Source organism: Xiphophorus couchianus, chromosome 12 (assembly GCF_001444195.1).
Source record: "Xiphophorus couchianus chromosome 12, X_couchianus-1.0, whole genome shotgun sequence".
In the NCBI taxonomy this organism is placed as follows: domain Eukaryota; kingdom Metazoa; phylum Chordata; class Actinopteri; order Cyprinodontiformes; family Poeciliidae; genus Xiphophorus; species Xiphophorus couchianus.
Window position 1 is genome coordinate 22,953,235 of NC_040239.1, and position 22,205 is coordinate 22,975,439.

The 22,205-nt window shown below is 37.7% G+C and overlaps 1 protein-coding gene across 2 annotated transcripts in view; it reads right to left on the reverse strand.

The window, feature by feature from the left end:
• Positions 1–22,205, reverse strand: part of LOC114154497 (tetratricopeptide repeat protein 28) — a 236,403-nt gene that overhangs the window by 211,569 nt on the left and 2,629 nt on the right. For both annotated transcript variants that reach the window (XM_028033627.1, XM_028033626.1), the window contains exon 2: positions 21,103–21,402. In XM_028033627.1, the coding sequence (XP_027889428.1) occupies positions 21,103–21,402 (300 nt within the window). The remainder of the gene's footprint in view (positions 1–21,102; positions 21,403–22,205) is intronic.

The following is a 22,205-nucleotide window of genomic DNA, read 5'->3' on the forward strand; positions in this document are numbered from 1 at the left end:
CTTGTTTCTCTGTTTAGATTTGTTTTTGTTTTTTTTACTTGTTTAATTGTGGCTTGGGCCACTCAAGTGCAGGTGTGCTTCCAATTGGCTATAAAAACAGTGAGTTCTTGGAAGCACAGGAGAGTTGTTAGAGTCAAAAGTAACAAATAAAAGTCATCAGAAGAATCTGGAACTGGTGGCTGATGCCGTTTTTTTTTGTTCACCTTGCTGATCCTTGACCACACTACTTTACAAGCTTGCCAGTTGTAATCCTTAGACTGTGAAATGGGTGATGCCCCTTTAGTTCCAACACAAAAACTATAGTGCAAACCTGAACAATTTGTTTTTCTTGTAGGACATGGAAAGGGGCAGTACACAGAAACTAGTGAGGGAGACGGGAACTCTAAGGGAACGCAAGCTACTCTAGCATATTCTCAAGGCTTTTTAACTGGGAACTTTCAATCATAGTGAATTTTTGTAAAGTGAAAAGCAATGAAAACATGAAATACAACTATTATTATTTTGGAAATGTTGAACAAGGCCTCCCGGACCTTGGCCAACATCCATGTATAGATGGCATGTAGTTGAATTTAGCTACAAAACCAACCATTCTTTGGTAGTTCTCGTTGATTTCTACAACACAATATAATGGAATATTGGTTAAGGGCAACAAAATCTTCAAATGTAAAAGCAAATGTCTTGCTCATCTGATGTGGCTACTGCCTCAACCCAGATGAGATGCTGCTGACCTCTGCAGATCTCATCTGTTTCTAAATGTGCCTATTTATTAATCAAACATGTCACCAGAGAGACATTTTTATTCCCCTGAGGCTCTTCACAGTCACAAATGCATCCTCTTTAATTATGTCTCACTATAAATGTCAATTGCTTTGAAGAGTTACTGACTTTGTTGCTTCAGTAATCTGGTGGCTGAAAGTCAAACACTGCACCACAAAACACAGACGGCTCATTCAGAGAAATGAATGGCGGTAAATGATCATTAGCAATGATTGTTTTTAATCATGAATTCTGACTAAGGTGTTTTTAAAAAAAGGAACAGTCAAAAGATTTGTTGACCTATTTTTTCCTGAAACGAAAATGTAACATTTCCACAAATAGCCCCAAACAAGGTGCAACTCCTCCGACTGAGAGACTGCCGAGTCCCATGTGGCATGAGCGAATGCGCGCCGCCAGGAGTGTTACTTGGGAAGAGACATCCGTGGTGCCACTGCAGATGCAAATACGCAATTATTTGAAGCACACGATAACATTAAAAGAAAATTGCATCATAAATAAACATGCTTGAGTCTCAATGCATAATTTATTCTATTTACAACTAAATCAAAACTGTGGAAGTAATTAGGCAAATTCTTATCCTCAATATGTGTTTTTATTTGTAAATGCGTTTCAATAAAGCTGCGACGTAACGTGATATAATATGAGATAAATAGCTTTTACATTCCTATAACAAGCTCAAATTTAAAAATGATTCTTGAATGACCCTCACGTCACACACTCAGTGATAGTGATAGTCTGTGCTTATTCTTAATCTACAATGCTCTAGGTTTACATAATCATGTGAAAAGTAAAAAACTTCCTCAAACCAATTTTATTTTTGCAGCTATATCTGTGACCCCGGCTCACCAGGCAGGTCATTTCCGAGCTTTGTTGACAAACTTCCCAGCCACTTTCCTGTTTTCTGCTCATTGTTGGATATGAATTTCCCAAGGACTGCGCACACCGTGAAGGTACTGACCTTATTCTCAAACGGGTCGTTCTACACGAGTACTTCGACTCGGCACACAAGAGGATTCATGCTCCATTCAAATAAAAAACGGCCTATGCCCTTTATCTTGTCAAAGAAACATCCTGGATGAATGAGACTAAATGTTGTACTCACAGTAGTGAATAAAAAAGCTGGTTTTACACCATGGAGCCATGCAAAATGTTACATAATTCAAGGGAAAAAATGGGGAACTTTATGAAAGCAACCACATCAGAAATACATCAATTACAATTATATGCAAGAGAATTCATAGACTTTTTTTTTTTTTTTTTACAGATTTTGAAAGTTTAAGCCTCAAACTTTAATGTATTTCACTAAAATTTAAAAAGATACCTTGCTTTACAACATTTTCAAAAATAAAAACCGTTTAAGACTGGTGAGCATTTGCATTTTAAGTTTATACAAAGAAGTTTTAATGAATGTCTACACATTTTGCACAGATTGAGACTCAAATTTTGACAGTCTTAATCGTAAATAGCATAAGCTCAGTCAGATTAGATGGGTAATGTATCGGAGATTTCATTTTTTCCAGTTTGTCAATTGGTTTTGGAACTAGGCTTTGACTGAACCATTTTACAAATAAATACTTTTTGGTCATATTCATTTAATAATGGCTGTGGCTTCATGTTCAGTGGACAAAAACAATTGTCCAGCATGTGACTGATCTGTCCACTATTCAATTACATTCCATTTTTGGGTTTATTTTATTTTTCCTCTTAGTACAGCAGCGCAGGTAATTCATGCCATCTTTGGCTGACTGAAAGAAAGTTAATACGATCTGAAAATAAACTCCAAACAAACAAACAAACGTGTTATTCTCAGCAGACAGCTGCGCCTCAATGTCCACTCTGAATACGCCTTTTACAGATTTCATATTAGCTTTTACAAACTTGCATTATTTAACCAACATTGTTAGGTGCCAACCGCTAATTGGAAAGAATGAATCAATAATAAACTGAGGCTCTGCAGCTCAGCAGTACACAATTATGGATGAAGGCATTTTCACTGCTTTGTTTCTTCTATGTACTTCATGTGTCCTTCAGACAAGGTCTTAGAAAGCTTTGAATGGCTGAAATATGAAAAAAAAATCACAAGATAATCTTTTTTTTTATGCCACAGTAAAAAAGATGCTCAATGACAAAGCAAACTATAATAAAAATTCATTGTGGGTGCAATATCAATGTATCAACAGCAATATTGCAAAGACCTTCTTTGACTGGCTTTTATATTTAAGACTCTACATCCTACATGTCAATAATATATTTGACCACTCAGTCAGACTCTTACTGCAACCAATACAAGATGCAGCATGGAAGTGTTGGAAGCATCTTAATCATTAAAACTATATTGAGACATTATACAACTTCGCTGTATAATGTTTCATTGCTTTACAAGGGTCCAGTTCTGTCTGCCGTAGAACATGTTCTGTCTTTGACAGGTCGGCAATCTTTTCAAAATCCAATAATTAGGGTGAAGGATCTACTCTACGGTATATGCACAGAGATGGATGTTTGCAGTAATGCTCCTTACATGACCAGAAAATAAGATGTCGCACCAGTAATTATTCAGTCTCGTTGAAATAACAATTAACTATAAGTTGAGGTTGTTGAGAAACCAAACACAGACAGGAAGTAAGAAAGAATTTGTCTAAATGAGTAAAAGAGATCATTTCTTTTTAACTGTGTTTTATTTGTACAGATATTTCCCCCCCCCCTTAATCTGAAAGATTTTACTGCATTAGCACATTTTCAGAGAGGGAGAGAAACAGCTCTGTAAAAATGGGCTGTTTTCACAAAATCATTGTTTAATTTTAGGATTAAAAGATGCATTATTAAGACAGCTAAACTTTAATTTATGTAGTAGAAAAGATGACCTTGTTCATGTTATTGTTGGTGAGAATCTAAAATCATCTTTTGTTCAGTAGATCAGAAAGTTGCACCAAAACATCTCCAAAAATGCCCAAAATATTTAATGAAAATTACTGAGAATTTCAACTTGCAACAGTTTTTATTCATTCACTCTCACTGTTCATTGAAGGAATGAACAAAAAGTATTTTACTGATACCATTCAGAGGATATTTTGCTTTTAATTAAGTGTAGCTAACTTGGTCCCATAAACAGAGTTTATTTCAATAGTTAATACATCAACTAAATCTTTTTGCTGCAGCATGTCAGAGTCTGTGTTGGACCTAATTGCATGTTATTAACAGTTGTTCTGATTGGCTAAGGCACTGCAGTCTAAGTTGGCTGTAACCAATTCCTTTATCAGATGGAGCACAATCTATTAATATTATAACACTTTGATAGCTGGATAGAATGAGCTTGTGGGCTGGTTTTAGCCCAAGGGCCCCCAGTTGACAGCCGTATATATCACAACAAGCTCATTGCTGTATGAGCACTGCAGTCCATGTTTTAAGGTGAAACAAAGTAAAACAGCTATACATATTGAATATGAGTACAACTGATTTAACATTAATGAGCCAAAAGAAGGTTAATAGTGAAGTGTAGAGATAAAACGCTGAATAGCAGTTTCAGTTTAAATTAAAAATAACTAAATCCAAATTTCAGGTGGATGTTTCTGTAGTTTTACAACACAGTAGCCCTGGAGCTTATCAGAGCAGTGCTTTTATATTTCAGTGAACCTCAATATGGTTATAATTAAAATACGTCTTTCTCCTCTCTGGCTAACATTTTAAAAATAACCCTATTACTATTTTCTAAGTAATATAGGTCTTCTAAGTTAAATAACATTATTATGGCATTTGCTGCTAGTGTGTTATTGGCTTTCAGCACGCTATGATTTTCAGAGCAACACAAATTGCAGGGCTCTTCTTAATAGTGCTCATCTTTCTGTTTGTAAAGCCTCAATGCATGGTGCTCTCGTTTGGAAGATATCATGTCCTTATTTTATTTTACGTCACATTAAGACCATTCTTTAATCCATACAAGACCTACTGCGTCTAGCAGTGCATGCTGAGGTCTATACTGCATGAAGATCGGCAGATTTTAGTAAATAAGCCACCATCACCAATCTGATATTCTTATGATGTGATCTCCAGCTCAGCCAAGCTACCACAAACACTTTTTGGACAAAACTTAGGTTGCATGAGTATCACAACGTAAAGATGCCGAATGTATCCCACATGTGTGTGCCTGCTTGGAAACTCACACCAGCCCTTATGCAAATGTCACACAATAATTACATGAATTTATGCTATGCTATCCTGATGCTCTGTCTATGCTGATGAAGATTAATTTACTGGCTGTTTACATTAGGGAAGTTGGATTTCTTTTCTCGTTAATTTGGCTTATAATGACTTGACCCCCTGGGGGCAGCCGTAGCCTCTGTATCGAACATGCTTACAGTATGAACATGCTTACAATGTTTCTAAAAATAACTTCTCATACAGTTGAACCCAGATATTTATATAAATTGAATAAAAAATACCCATAATCTTGGAAGACTGGCAGTTCTAGAAATAAAATAAAAATCTATTGAAGTATTGGAATTTGAAGTACCGTAAGTAAAACTTATCTAATTATTTTCACATTTATCAAACGAAAATAACTTTGGTGTCCCTAGTTGAGTGGAAACACTTGTTCTGTTTTAATGTCAGAAAGTGTGTCTTCCTTTTTACATATCTGAAATCATATGTGTAAATATCTGATTTCAACTGTACATTTTAACACAAGTAACATGAAATGTTAAAAAAATGTTAAATGTTATTTTGGGGGTACTAATAGGAGGCACTGGCCTCCAGTAGAGACGGGTTGCATATCAGGGGTTTTGAGTTTAGCAACAAATGGTAAAACACTTTCTGCTTGTCTCTCATATTTGATGGAAAAATGAATTTTTTTCAGAGGTATTGACTTTTTTTTCATTTTGCTTTTCAAAGGAACACACTAAAGACTGAGTAACCTTATTTTTTTTTAACAAGAGAAGAGTTTTTGTTTTTTTTTCAGAAGGGGTGTGAATCCAGTGAAGTGGCAGACTGCAGTTTAACTTTTGTTGCCCATGTTGACAGGCTGATTGATGTAATAAGGCTTTGATAAATTCATTATAATTATGGAAATGTTGTCTTTTCCTATGACTTTCTTGATGTCATTTGCCAGTAAAATGAACGTCCTGGTGACTTAGCATCTGGGTTTGTTGAATTTGCCTTTTTAAAAGAAGAAGCATCATATTCCCCAAATGTTCAAACCCACATCTCGGTAAAAATGCCTGAATTGTTACTGGATTATGCAAATTATAGCAAATATAAAAATATCATTTGAAGAATCCTTTTCAATTTTGGGGGTTTCCTGTCAACACATACCTACAAAAATTAATGTCTGAGAAATCAGGAAAAGCAGCTATTTCAGCTTGAGTGGTGCTTTCTATTTGCATATGTATCGCTACATAAAAAGGTGCGTTTTGCATCTGAATAGGTTAACAAAAAAGGGGCTTAATTCCTTCTCCTGCTGACTTTGAAGATGACATGATTGTGGAGTTTATGATTCCAGGGTTTGAACAGAGTAAAGACTGTCGTTTGCTATTCCTCTCAAAGGCAGCAACATTACACATATACAATAAAACACATTGAATTTGCAATAATGTTTGTCTACATCACAACACCGGTAATTATGCTTTTATATGCCAAATGAATACTGTGATCAGTGGAAGGAATTTGTAGCAAAACTCTTCCCAAAAAATTGGTTTGAAAAATTTTCCTGATCATCATTTGATCCCACAACACTGCGCTGGACCTGGAATGCTTTTAACAATATATTTATCTTAAATGTATTTACTGATAATTATTACAACACTCTAAAATTACCCAGTTTTCAAAACTAAAAATGGCATTGATTTTATTGATTTTAAAGAAATACGGGACTAGAAATTGGGATTGACAAAAGTAATAATCAATCTAATCACTTTAAAACTATTTTGTAGCTAAATTTGTTCTATAAAATAAAAGTGGTTTAAGCATCTGAGACACTTAAGTGTGACAAGCACAAACAAAACAAATCTGAAATGGAGCAAATATCATATTGTAGTTTTTGTGTTTGCATTATTTTAAAGGACAAAAACAATCCAATGAGGCTTAACGGTCATCTACATGCTAAAATCTGGAACAAAATCAGCAACTTTCAGTGTATTTAATTGCCCAAGCCATTAAAACAGCAATCCATTTCAATGCGTGTGCAAGTCAATTTTATCACCTGACTGGAACAGCTAAGCCTCTAGTCAAAAACAGAGATTGTATCCAAAACCCCGCCGTCATTTTTCAGCTTTGCACACATAAATACTCTACCTGCATTCCACATTTTGTAGCTAATTCATCTCCCCGGGCATTTCAATTTTGCTGGAACGTCTGCTGCTGCTGTTGTTTACTTGTCTAACTCATTATGGGAAGGGAGAATTAGAGGTAAGTATCCAGGTAAGACATGGCAATGCAAACATTCAGAAACATCTAATTTCAATAACCTGGCACAGTGAGTAATTTGGCATCTTGAAAGCAAACCTTGAGATGCTAAAGAAACACTTCACATGAAGGAGTGTCGGGCTGCCGGCCATTACACGCCAGGAAATTCAGACAAATAAAAAAAATGATAATTTTCTAGGCGAGACTTGAATATTAAAAGCTCCTGCTTACTGTCTCATGACAGAATCTGCTATTATCACCAAAGCAAGTTAACATAATATTGTGCATATTGCTTTGTTTGCCCTCAACTGCCTTCCAAACATCCATTATTTATAAGCAATCATCTATCATTAATCATATACACCATGCCAGTTAAGTTCATAATTGCAGGGGAAAAAAATGTGACCAAGTAACATTCAAGTACAGGGGAAATATTAGGTCATGCTTAAACTAAAGCTTGATTAGATTTCATGTTTTGGTTCCATATGAGTAACACTAACAAACATTCCTTTGTTTCCAGTGACAGACTAGTGATTGCTTCTGAATAAAGCACTTAAGGATTTTTAAAGACATATAATTGTTATGTTAATGCACACTGACATTTTACATCTGGCGTACGCTAACATGAAGTGTACTGTGGGCCGACTACTCGCAATAATAAAGAGACATTTCCTTTCTGCTCTCTTACTTTGTTTATAAGCATCCTGCAGAGTTTTGAAAAGTCTACCGGTGCTGAACACAAGCGCCTAAACACATTTATGCTGATAATTTATCTCTTGTAAAACCCTTTCGCCTGCGGTCGTTCTGTTTAAGTAACAAAACAGAGTTTTCATCCTGCATGGAAAGCTTAAAGTGTAGTGAGATCATTTTCACTAAATTAAATTTAAAAAGTCACAGTTAAGGATGTCGAACTGCATAAAGCAGCAAAAAAATATCGAGGTAAGACATAAACACAATATTGAGAGAGAAAATTAAAACTGTACCACAAGAGGTTGAAATATATATTTCCATCTGTTCATTCATTGAAAGTGAGAATTTATTTGGTGATTACTCAGACTGCCGCGTTGTTACTAAGGTCAGCCGCCTGGGAGCAAAATTAATGGCACCTACATCCTTACTGTTTCATTCCTCTGGGAGGAACAGAGCAAATGACTCATTCACAAAGGGAATTTATATCATGAACGGGGGCCGTATGAACCAGACCACAAGCTAAGACAGGACTACTTTCCACTAAAGCGTAAATCCAGACCAAACCTCACACCTCTTCAAGGAGGTGAGAGATATACAACCCGCGATCAGAAGAAGTGGAGGACTGTATGGAAAACCCTAATAAGAATTACAGAGAAGACTGCACACACCCGTACTTTAGTTTTGGGGAAACCCACTAAATTTATTGTTTTGGTCTAGGTAATCTTATGAAAATATTACCAGTTAAACTCCATCCTTTAAAGCATTTCCAACCAGTTAAAAATGAAAGACGCAAAATAGATCACAGGTAAATTTAACCAAAATAACTTAAGAACATTTATTTAAAGACCAAGCAGAAAAAGCATATAACCTAGACCAGGTCTTATGCTTTTGTTTTGTTATTGATATGCACATTTTGCTCTAAAATACACTCACCTCAGGGATACAGAACCAGTCTCCCTCGTAACATAATCAAAGCATTTTACGAGAATCTGAAGTCCCGGACCTCAAGAGCAAGCTATGTCTCAAGCCTTTGTGAGGTTTGAATCAAAGTCTAAAACCAAAAAAAGCTCACTGCGCAAAAGTCTTGGCAATGTGCAGCCAAACTGAACTGCAGGAACGAATGTATATCACCAAACAGAAGGACATTTACAATACAGAAAACATGAATATCTTGGGCATGCTGTGTCTGGAATTAAATAAAAGTCAAAGTCACAGCTGCCAGTACTGACACAGGCAGAGAACGAGTGCGCTAGTCACCTAGGGCTCAGAGGTGAAGACAAAAGGCCCCTGGAAGGAGATCACAAAAATAAATCTCAGCTCTGCTATTTATTTTATCATGCTTTGTGCAGTGTATACTAATGGGCACTGCTTTCCTCGTCTCCCCCAATGGGAGTGCTATAGCTCCCTGCAGCAGAGCCAGGCTCTGCTAAATCTGGAGACATCCAGGTCTCTGGGCCTGAGACTCGCTTAGCTCCCAGGTGGAAGGGGGCAACACAATATGAGGCTGACAGCAAGATGAAGCCCTGTAAGAAAGAAAAAAAAAGAGCATGTGTATAACCCAGGAGGTCATGTGCTAGGAGCAGAGTGTAATTGTTTTCCTCATTTCCTCAAGCTTGTAAAGCTGATCCACTATCAGCAGCAGACTGTTATGCCATGAGCATGGCAATGAGGCTGCTTTCTCTGGGTCTTTTGACATTTCGGCCCGTGTAATAGTCAGAAGAAAAGCTATTAGGCTGGTAATCAATTTGGCTGTTCTGGAAGAAAAAGCACTTTGTGGTTGCCGACGCTCAAAAACATGATTGAAAGTTTCTTGTTTGGACCACTTACTTCGTCTTTGGCACGCTTCATTTCTTTTGGGACAAAGAAATTGTTTCATTCGATATGCTCAGAAGCAGGTCTGCACAATTATCCAACAATAAAACAGGATTACGCAAAGCTAATGCACTTAATGAGTGCATTAAATGCGAGCAAATATTACAAAATTAGCCAGGCTCAAATATTTTTAGGGGGCCGGGATTATCAGAAATAGTGTGTGCTGTAACTGGTAGGTATTAATGGAGTGCTGAGAAGCCTAACAGATTATAAGCAGAATGACATCAGCTCTGACTCATTCCCACCGAGCTGGAGACAGACTGCTGTGCGGTGAGAGAAAGGTCACTTAAACATCCAATCAAATTACATCATGTGAAGAATTGCAGTGAAAACTAAAAGCCAGTTTGTCAACCACCCTAAAAAATTCAGCAATGAAGAAAATATATTGTACGAAGCTCATGGTATGCTACCCTAAAACAGGCTAATTTTAAAAAATTTTTTGCCTGCGCGTCTGGTGTTTCTCAAAAGCCAGTTTCATTTTACTAAACACTACAATTTACTGAGGCGCCTGGGTGGCAGAGAGGAAAACCACTTGGCCTCTGTAACAACAACCTGGGTAAGATGGATTTTAAATCAGCCTTTCAAACAGAAAAAAAATAAATAAATCAGCACAGTCCTGGACTGAAATTCTATCAAACATTAGTAACATATTGAGCCTGGACTGCAGACTAAACATTAGAGCCTATACACTGTTCCCCTCTACAGTAATCATAATCAGTTAACTTTTCCACATTTTGTCAAGCGTCAACCACAATGTGTTTTTTGGGGGGGATTTTAGGTGACAGACCGACACAAAGTAGCGATTAATAAAAGTGGAAGGGAAATAGCTCAAAGTACAAAAATAAAAAAATAAAAATTTAAACCAAAGAGTGTGTTGTGTATTTGTTTTCATCCCGCCTCCACGGCTAAACTTTATTGCCTGTCAGTTTAGGTGGACAGTCACGTCTTAGAGAGAACTTCTTGTATTTTCCAGAGAGCTAAAGCTTTGGGAGATTGTGTTATAATCTAACTCTGTTTTAAACTTCTCCACATTACCCCTTACCTGTCTGCTGAGTCTCTGGGACTCGTGACTTACTTTGTTCCCCACTCTACCTCCAACGCCTTTACAGAACAGTTGCATTTACAAAAATGTAATTACACACAGTTTGAGTCCATTTACAGTTTAAGTGACTTATTAAAGTACTCTTATAAAAGTCTTTTAAATGTAAAACTTTGGATTATTCATCTTCTACTGCACAACATCCCATACTTTGTGTTGGTCCTTTGGATAAAATTGCCCCAAAAAACAATTAACCAAGTAGTTTTAAAACTGTCTAGATTAATACTTGGACCACATTGGTGCGCTAATATTTACATTTAGAACTTAAATGAAAATGTGATGAAAACACAGATGCTGAAATATTAAATGTACACTAATTTAACTTGCATGGACGATTTACACAGAAGGCTCAAATAAAAGGTTTATTATTTCTACTGCATTATTATTATTTCTACATTTTGTAGAACTCAAAATGCTATTAAATCAGGAAAAAGAAAGGAAAAGAAGATGCACTCTGATGTGGGAGCCAAGCAGAGGAGCGCAGAAAGGCCAAGCAAACTGACAACTTCAGCTCAGGATTAGTTCCATCTCATCTGCGTAAAGACCGGCAGAGCTGGAAGGAAGTGGTGTCCAATCAAAACAGCAGACTTGTGCGTGCGTGTGTGTACGTGCGTGGTCATTTTCCCTCCATCAGGGCCAGCGCACATGTGCTGCACTGCTTAGCAAGTAAGGGGGCGGGGGGCAGCCAGAACTCAACTGCTCCCGCTCATTTCACAGATTTTCCAGACAAATAATATCAGGTTTGTGCCCACTAGCGCCAACCCTTCGTCCATGCCGGTCTCTCTGGTCTATAATTAAATGGCATTCATTTGATTTGTTCATTAGGTCAAGCCTCGGCTGGGTTGAAGCAAAACGGAACCCTCTTATTAGTGGTTCATGACTCCACTCTCTCCATGGTGAGCGCTGGAAGCTCTGGTGAAAAACAGCCGAACAGCAGTGGGAAGCTGAAGCTGTCAGAAAGATTTTCCCTCTTTTTAAAAAAAAAAAAAACTTAGAGCCCACCTCTTCAAGAAGAGAGGCGGTGGGGAATAACAGTGTATTTTCAAAATGTCAAACATGGAACCAGAAAATTATAGAATACCATAACATTTCTTTGGCCGAGGTGATTTATTTTTTCATGCACGTTGTAATCTGACTTTTCTCTGCACTCTTAAATTCGAACATGACTTTAATCACAGAATATATTATGCAGTTTCATTATCATGCGCAGTGGGAAAGGATTTAAATCTGAGACTTTATGCTAGAATTTCTAGGCTATTGAAGCCTGACATATTTCTTTAAGCTATAAAATCATAATGAGTCTATCATTTTCACTCCACCTCTGTCAAGCTCATCTCATTTCTTCCCATTTCAGTGCCACAGGATGATTTAGATAGAGATTTTTGCCTCTGTATTGTCATTTCCTAGCTTCTTTTTTAATTATGGCATTGTAATGAAGTTTATCTCGGAGTACATTTGTAAAAATTCCTGAAACTCAGGTTATCGACACGCAAACTACAAGATGCACTTTGAAGGGGTTACAAATACGTAAATAACTTTGCAACAGAGTTGTGGCTCTGCATTGAGCAACAGTTGCAAACTGTTGCAGAATAAATAGAAGAACAGAAAACATTTCCTCAGGATTGGTTAATAGTATATTTTTACAAAGTTGCTTCAGTTTTCAGTTGCAAAGTTTTTTTGGCCAAATATACACAACAAATTAGCATTTTCTTAAGTTTTGATGAGGATAACCTTCAGTGATGCATTGTAAACAACTTGTGGAGGAAAGGCTGAGGAACCATGGAGGAACAAACCTCTATCCTTTGGGTAACAGGATGTATTATTCACTGCTTTAACTACACAAGCAGCATATACATCTAGAAGAAAGACACTTCTGTGTTTCTGTCTCCACAGATATGTGTCAATCCAGCTTGAAGTAACGTTGGCAGGTAACATCCCTCTGTCTAGACAGACTGGTTGGTGCACTGCAATATATCTTGATGCTGTAATGAGTGTCTAATTTTAAAACAGCAGGACTTTCACCTCCAATTGACTAAAGTGGCAAATGGTTACATTTGAAACTGAAAGCAGATTGTTGGACAGCCATTAATGTCAACTGAGGATGCAACAGGTGCTGCCCTCCTCCGAAGGGCTGTCTGTTCTCCTACATCTGAAAATGGCTCCACTTCATCAATATCATTCAGACAAGAGAAACACAGTTTGTGTTAGTTATTTTCCAAAAACATTTTACATTACAGGAGAGATGAAGGCGCATATAGTAGAGAAGTTAAATCCCTTAAGATCCGCTGTGCTGGGTTTAGTTCCTGGTCTTGGCCCATTTGGTGCACATCTTCCCATCTCTCTCCAACGTCTTTCTTGTTAAATTACTGTTCAATAAAGGTCACAAGTGCCAGAAAATCCTTTAAAATTTTCAAAACTATGATAGATCCAACCACTCATCTAGTTTTCCAATAAGTCTACTATCATATTCCAGTTATCTGAGATCAGATAAGAAGTGCAGGAAGGAAATCCAGGTGCCATTCTCAAGCAACACTCCAGTTTATTCTGGGAATCCAAAGAATCTCCAGAAGAAAAAGGGGTGCATCGTTTTTCCACATCTTCTCCTCCATAGGATGAACCAAGATGGCCAATTCCTTTAGATGCAGAGAACTAGTAGCTCAACTTCCAACTTTCTCATGCACCGTCATCTTTTCTGTATATTTAAGTTCTAACAACGTACTGAGGAAATAAATTGGTGCTTGCATTCAGTACCATGTTCTATTGTCCGTAAGACTTAAACCATGACCAGAGACGAGGACTGAACAGTAGACAGACTACTTTTTCACCAAGCTTTTTATACTCCCACATATCGAGGAAGCATCATAATTACCATTGATAGACAATTGTAGTTGTAGTTGTAAGGATTTGGGCTTTCTCTGTGTTGATTTGAGTTTTTCTGTGTGTTTATTTTGGGTTTCTGTGTCTTTTGAGTCTCCGTGTTGTCCTGTCTACTCGAGTGTTCCCAGGTGTGTCTCGTTCAGTGATTACCCTCTGTGTATTTAACCCCACCTGTGTTCTTTGTTCATCATCGGGTCCTTGTCTAATCTGTCGCGCTGTTTAGTCTGTCGTCCATTCGTTCACAAGTTGCTACCAGTGTTGAGCCTTAACCTTCCACTCAGCTGTGCTGCCTGGTTTTTTGGATTTTGGACATCATTAAAAATTAGCATTTTCGCACAGCAACCTGGGTCCTCAGTGTCTGCCTCACCACCTCACGCCGCACTTCATGACAGTAGTTACTTAAGCTCCTTCACTTGAGGCAATGACTTCTTTCCAGGTTGTTTTTAATATTAAGGTATGGTCCAGATTTTCACACTTTTTGCTTTCACTTAACACCCAAAATATTGCTATGTTCAGTCCCATTTTAATGCCACGATGCAGCCTCTGCAGTAAATATGCAAACATGTGAGCAACGCAATGTGGCTCACGTCCGCAAAGCCAAACTTAGAAATTATCCTATTTTTTTGCCGGTCACCAAAGTCAATCTTCAGAAATCACACCACTCTAACATGAAACTGCATGAGTACAACATTTTGTGTACAACAACACAAGTATTTTCAAAATAATTCACCAAGACAGACTACATTTGACTGAAATACTTGTAATATTTATGCACGCATCAGTTATGGCTGTGCATACACGCAAAACATGTGGATATAATTCTGAAACTTAAGTCAAAATTCAAAGTTACAGCCAGTCAAGATAGACAAAGTGGGAGAGCAATTGAGGGAAAAATATTAATACCCATCCCTACATACATAGTGACAGTTTTAATAAATATGTTAAATAAATAAATAAATTTTGTTTATAAAAGTTACATACTGCAGCTTTAAAACATCACCTCCCTTTCTGTGAAATATTTTGGACTGCCTGGGATATGGATGGTGTTATGCAAATAAACCTGCCTTGTCTTGAGTTTACAACAAATGTTTATAGCAAATCTCTGAGGCCTTTAGGGAACAGCTGTATTTATACTGATATGAAATTACACACATTTGGACTCTTTTCTAATTACATCACTTCTGAAGGCAAAAGATTGCACTGGATATTATTCTAGGGGAATCAGCAGTAAGGTGACTAAACATAAATGTACATGTGGAAAAGATATCTAAAAGCATGCAGCGAATAAAATAAACACAAAATGTGGAAGAGTTCAAGAGACATAAATACTTTTGCAGGATATATTCAATACATGTTTAAAAATGCAGATGGATAATCAGTGACCTAAAGATGTGTTATTATTTAGACATGCTAAGATGAGAAGATAAATGTTTTAGAAGTCTGACGGGCGTTATACCTCAGAGGGTTTCTCTCACATGGAAAGAAGAACACCACCAACAGCAGCTAAAACACAAGCTTGTCGAATCAAACACATGCAGTTTGTTTCTGGTTCTTCCTATCAGCGGTGTAAAGTGTGGCCTGGGGGACATTTGCAGCACTTTTCATGATTGCATGTGGCTTCTGAACCCAGCTTATGAATTGTACAAATGTGGCTCACCTACCACTAGCAGATGGACACCTATGTCAAAAAGTTGGAAAAATTTAAAATGTTAAATACAACACTAAGTATTAATATTGTATTAACCACATTTTAAGTTAGAAATAAGCAAAACCCCAGAAATCAAGTAACTTTTACTTAAAAGCAGATCTGATTGAACTAATTTCTTAAATTTGGTTAAACACAGCAAGTGCTTTAGAGAAAGAGTGTCCCATGTCCTGCTCTTGTTGCTCAGCACAAACTACAAATGTTTTCTAACCCAAAATACACCAAATAAGGTTCTACAATAATTTAGAAATTGACAATTTGTTCCATTAAAACATGAAACGGTAAGTTTATTTGTACATTTTTAGAAAAACTATAATAATAATAATAATTGTGACCCGAAAGTGCTTGACAATTTTGGTCCTGCACATTCAGAACCACTGAAAGTGATGTTGCTTTTAGCCTACATTAAAAACAATATCCAGCAGCATCACTTGGCAGACCAAGAAACAGAGGCTTTAAGCACTATCTGGGTGTCAGCACCCACTCCCTGCACAATTACTGGATATGGTGCTGCTGTAATTAAAGTCCACTTTCAACGCTCCACACACCGTGACCTTTTCCAGTGCAAACAGCCATTGTCTCTGCTAAGCCCAGGGCCCCTCCGCTGGGATGTAAATGGATATTTTATGGTGGTAAAACAGAGAAATTGATCCAGATGATGGCATTCATTGAAAAAATATGTTGGAACCTCATCTGAAAATCTGATGGTGTTTCGCCCTTATTATTAGTGGCTTTCATTTGCAACTCTGGCAGGAAGATTTAAGAAGCAGAAAGCCCCCTGATAAGCACCATTATAGCCCATAATCAGAAGCTATGAAGATGATGGTGATGTTTCCCCTGGCGCCACGCTGCCAGGTTTTTATTCCAGGTCCCTTGAAACTCCCCTGTCAATGCTCAGGCCTGATAGCAGAGAGGGCTGTTTGTTTAACTTGTCACTGGAACAGCAGCGTTAAGAGGGAGGGACCAGATGGAGGAGACAAACACACTGGGATTCAGTCTAGAAAGAGCGCAGTCCTCCTGATCACTGATGTGAACCTCAAGGACACTTGAGGCAAACCAAAGAATTACAGAGCACAGCACTCAGAGCAAACTAAGGCTGAGATTTCTTCCTCCCGCCACAGATAAATGGCTGATTCTTACATCAATCAAAACGCTGAAGTGCAAGACTCTGCAACAGCAGCATTCCTTTTGTACCTCTAAATGATTCAGGCACAGGAAGAGAAGCTCGGTCATACGCCACAGATTTTCCATCCAACATGGGGCTGAATGTGAGCAGACACAGACGTGTGCGCCCCTTGTCTATGAAACAGCACTCTATTTTGTTCCATTTAAGCTTTTTATATTCAGTAAGAAGGAGAGGCACAAAAGGGGCCTAAAGCTGTCTTGGGTCATTTAACCACACATTTTCCTTCTTCTCCCAGAATGTGTTTTCTGGCAGTCAAAGCACAAAGAGGTGACAGATTAGACGGGGAGTTCTTTTACAGGCTGGCTCTGGGCTTCGGGAGGGTGGGCCCGCTCGCTCGTGCTCGGGGCGGCAGCGCCACGCCTGTCACTGTTTGATGGGCCAGCGCAGAAGTGCAGTCACGGGGAGGTATGATTGATGATATTATGTACTCGCGCAGGATCCGAATGCCAGCACACTCCTGTGATTTAATCCCCGTTTCTTCATTAAACATCCAGGCACAGCAGATGGACTGCACAACATCCAGGCTCGCTTTCCCCGAGGCCGAAGCCAGACCAACATTACTAATTGATTCTCATAGACAACTCATGCAGAATATAGCTTAATGCACAGAGAGGCAATATGATGCTGTTAAAAAGTATTTACCTCTCTCATTAATTTAATTTTTGTTGCTTTGTCATACGTAAATGTTTCATAATAAAATACTTTTTAAATTAAGACGAAGACTATGTGAGTAAACATAATGCATAATTCTCAATTTAAAAACACTATCCAAACCAACCGAGCTCATGTGACAATATAATTACCCCTCTAAGAAAGATTATCAATTACCTGTGAATAATCACATTTTTCAGTTTCATTTGGTACCACCCGGCATGAGTACTTCCTAACTTATAGAATCAATTACTAACTAGTTCAAGCCACAGATGCCTCTGCTAAGGTAAGTGTTCACGATTTAACAATAGAAAAATACTGGTCAGTTATTTATCCCATAATAAAGGTTCAAGACCAAAACCAATTTATATCAAAAAAGAAAAAACAAAGAGATTGATCTGTGAAAAGACATTGAGGATCCCCCATGAGTTTTCTAAAATATTACAGTATGTGATCTGACAAAGTGAAACTTCTTGTAAGGTGTGTGAGTGTGTGTAGTATTACATTTGGTGTAAAAACAACATTGCATTTCTGAAAAAGAACATCATAAGTCATCATACAGTGAAATATTTTAGTAGTGTTAGCGTCTGGGAGATTTGCTAATTCATGACATCACCCTTCAGCAAGAAAAGCGTGGAAGCACGATGTGAGTTTGTGACTATAACCTTAGAGTTCTTGCAAAGTAGTGATCCAAACCAAAACAGCAAGTCAATCTCTAAATGGCTAAAAAGAAGAACACAAAAGTGGGCAATGTGGTGTAAAAAAGACTGGACTTCCATCAAATTCAAATGTTTTTATTATCTCATATGCTTTTTGTATTTATTAAGGTTATCTTTTCTTACATTAGGTTTTATTTTATTATCTAAAAAACAGAAACAAAAGAACCATTTAAGGGGGCAAATAGATTGTAGAACTGCACAAATCATTCAAAAAACAGCACTAACTTAAGTGATGTGGAAAAAGTCAAAGTAAGAAACTTGTAGAAATCCCTGCCTTAGTCATCATAAGTGTTAAAAATATTTACTGCAGTAAAAATAAAACCTGTACCACATTGACATTTTAGTTTTATGTACCTTTGGAGAAAAGAAAATCAAAAAGGAAATTAATTTGACTGCTTCTCTTGCGCAACAATGACCCCTAGTGTTAACGCAAGAAACCTCATGCTTTGAAACCTAAACATCTTTGCACAAAATGCCAATACCAGAGACGTGGTAATCCCTTTGCCTCATGCTGAAGTGTAAAACATGAGGGTCAAGGTATACATTGACAGCAACCCCAATAATCCAAACTTCTGAACGGGTGTTGAGGCTGTCAGACACTAAATCCAAGAAAAAGCACAGCTACACAACCCAGATTAAGCCAACCATCCCCCAGTAATACCACAAAGGTTTCTTTGTACTTGGATGGCATATATAAAAGGAGTTGAATTGTTTTGGCTAGAATTTTCATTTACAATTTGTTCTCTTTACAAAAAAAGAGTGTTATAAAATCTCTCTTAAATATTCTAGACATATTTTATTTAAGTGCACAAGTAGAAATTCACAGCCAGAAATAAAGCAATCGTTGTTTGGATTGGTGTTTGCAGCATTTCTCAATTAACTCAAAGGGACACAGTTTCAACACTTTGTCAGAGAACAGGAAGCCTACCGGAGCTCCTGGAGACACACAACCCCAGATTAAAGAGGAGGTGTCCCCTGATGCATCACTGGTAGCGACAAATTATCATCGATAGCACTCCACCACATTATCATCAATCTCTCTTTTGAAAGACAAAAGTATCCCTCCATGCTAAATCATGAAATCAATGCATTTCTATCACTGAGAGGGATCGGTGCGCCAGTGATCTCTGTGGGTGAGTAATGTGAAATCCATCGCAGGTTAGTGCTCATGGCCCGGACATGATCAAAGACAAGAGCCCAGAAAAGTTTGTATTGATCAGCCGTCACAAAACGGCAGCTGAGGAGTGGAAATGTGATTGGAATTTGAAACACTGGCAACTGAAGACAAAACGACTTGATCTTCTGAGAAAAACAGATCTATTAGCTTGTAGCATAATACTGATTTACTGTAACTGTGGAGCTATGATTGTTGGTTACATTTTCAGAAGTGATTATCATCATCAGCTGTTCTTTTGAAGTGTAACTTTGTATTATGATTATAAAATCAGGTTGTTTAACAGTTGTGGGGAAGCTCCAATTTTCAAAGGTGTGGAGGTCAAAGGTCTGACTTAGCTTAACAGATTTTTTATTCTTGAAGCATATGCTCTAATGAGACATCACCCAGAAAACAAATGTTAATAGATAGAGGTGTAATAGTACATATAGTCATACTGAATCTTATGGTCCATACATCACTTATTGAGAGGGTTCGCATGTTTTTTCATTGGATTTTGTTAACCAACAAAAAATTAGTTGATTAAGCTAACATTTAAAGCACTCCACACCAAAACGGTGCAGGAATCGAAGGTAATGAAATGTGGGCTGAACTCCCATCAACCACTTTTTTTATTTATCTTTTTTTTTTCTCATCATCAGAGAACAATGACATGGTGGTACCTGTGACATGGGGAGAGTGAATGGGCAGCCAAATAATTATACAACAACATGCTGCTTCTGTATTTATTTTAAATCCTTGAAATCTGAAGTTATTTTTTAAACTTTAGAGCTTGTCATGCAATATTTGCAGCTCCAAATAAAGTTTAATAAGCAACATTAAATACTCTACAAGGCATTGTCAAACACTTAATAAACACTAATTATTTTTTAACAAGTGACTTCTAGTGTTCAAACATTGTAACATCAGGTAAGTGAGTGTTAAATATTCGTGACTTTTCACTTTGATCTTTTTTTAAAAGGATAAAAAAAAAAGTCAGTTTTTCTCACTGGCCATGCATGTTTGGATGAAGGTTGTGCTTTAATTTCGCATTCAATTTTCATTTGAAATCACAAATGTTCAAGTTACAAATTGAAGTGAAAATTGGACAAAAAGTGGAACATCTGAGTGACAATGTCGTCTCCAATATGACTTCTGCCCATTTCAAAAGTACAACTAGCTTCAGTAGTAAAGTACTTATTTGACTCCTGGTTTTGATTTTATTGAGCCATTTTCACATGTAATACTGGTAGTGGATATGCTCCTTAGCACATAAGAACAGAACTACACTAAGTAAAATTGCTAACAGCTGTTAGCTTGTCACTGAGCATAGCAGTTAGCATATTCCACTTTGGTTTGATTAACAAATGGGGAGCAGCAAGGTTAGCTTCTGTTTCATCATTAGAAGTTCTGACCTCAGAGAAAGATGGCGACTAAAACTTGTTCCTGGTTCTCTCTGCTTCAGGTTACACAGTGAGTCCTGAGATTGTTCGCCACATATTTTGTGTAGTTTGTATTTAAAGCCAGTCTTCTTCTTATGGCTGTAGTTTACCTTTGTTTTTAGCTTGTGAATCACTGACAGCAGAATTTCTCTTCAGCACTGCTAAAAGCTAGTCAGGAAACAACAGTTACTTTTAGTACAGTGCACACAACGACAGAACTGTCTCTTCCTCTTAAACTGCATGAGAATTTCAGAAAGGTTTTATTTTAAAGAAATTACAAGCTTATACATTGTACCTTAGAGTTAGGCATTATTTGCTGTTGCTAACGTAGAGTTCCCTGTTAAAAGAAACCAAGTACTTGGTTGTTGCATTTGCTTCATTTTGCTATGAATATGAATATGAATATACAAGAAACTGTACCAAACTTGTAGTGCACCATGACCCAATAACTCGGTTTGGAACTGGACCGTGATGTAGGTGTATGGCCACACCTATACTCATAAATTTTGCGGGGGAAAAGAAAAGCAGGAATCCTTACCTTTGGCCACTTGGGATTGAGTCCACAGGCTTTTTCAGCATCCTCCAGAGCTGCTTGGTGCTGACCCAGCTTGAGGAACGCTGCTGAACGATTACTGTACAGGATGCAGTTCTGTGGGTCGGCCTGCAAAGCATCGCCGTACAGACACACAGCCTCCTGGAAGTCGCCCCTCTGACACGCCTCGTTACTCTGCCGCACTTTCTCCATGAACTCAGCCTTGCTTAGTGCACACCGCGACCCGTCGTCCACGGCAACGCACCGGATGGGCCTTCTCGCTGTCCGAGAACCAAAGACAGAAAACTGGAGAAATAGAAAGAGAGACGAATTAACTTGACTAGAAAACGTGCCAACAAAGAACATAGCAGGGGTTTTTTTGCCCCCTTTCCCAGGACCACAGGTGAAACTAATTTTGTTAACAAAGGCTGTGCTCCAACGAGCGCTCTGGTAAACCACAACAAGCAGAAAAATAAACCTGGATATTCCTGTGCTGAGCTCTGGCTGCCAAAACGCCTGCTGTCCACACAAACAAACAGCAGCTGAAGTGTGAGGGAATGTTAATGAAGGGTGGCATCAAAGAGAGTCGCACAAATTACGCCTTTCTTCTCGCATCAAATGCAGATCTTCAGTTTTTAAAAAAAAGCCAAATTCTACACCTAAATTCAGGTGTTAACAAAACAAAACAGTGGCTCCTATATGTGGTACTTTTAACTATTGAGATTCTAAAGTTGCTGATAGAAACATGGAGAGCCTGAAATTTTTCATCTACATATTAGTGCTTTTTTTCAAATGAGTTGTGTCCTGCTCTATATAAATTTAACAGACTTTAAAAGAGTCTAAGATGACTTTAGTTATTATAAAATATTTCTGTCTTATAGAAACTGATTGTGATCAACAGTAAAAATTTGCAAAATGCCTAAAAATAAAGCTGCAATAAGCATAATTTTGAAGTTGCGCAATCTTTCACTGAACATTTCAGAAACATCAAACCTTTAATTTTTGTTGTTTGTTTTATGTCAAGTCATAGCTGGCACTATTATTGGCACCCTGATCAAAAATTTGAATAATCCCCTTTGCAGTCAGGGCAGCACACAAGTTTTCACCAA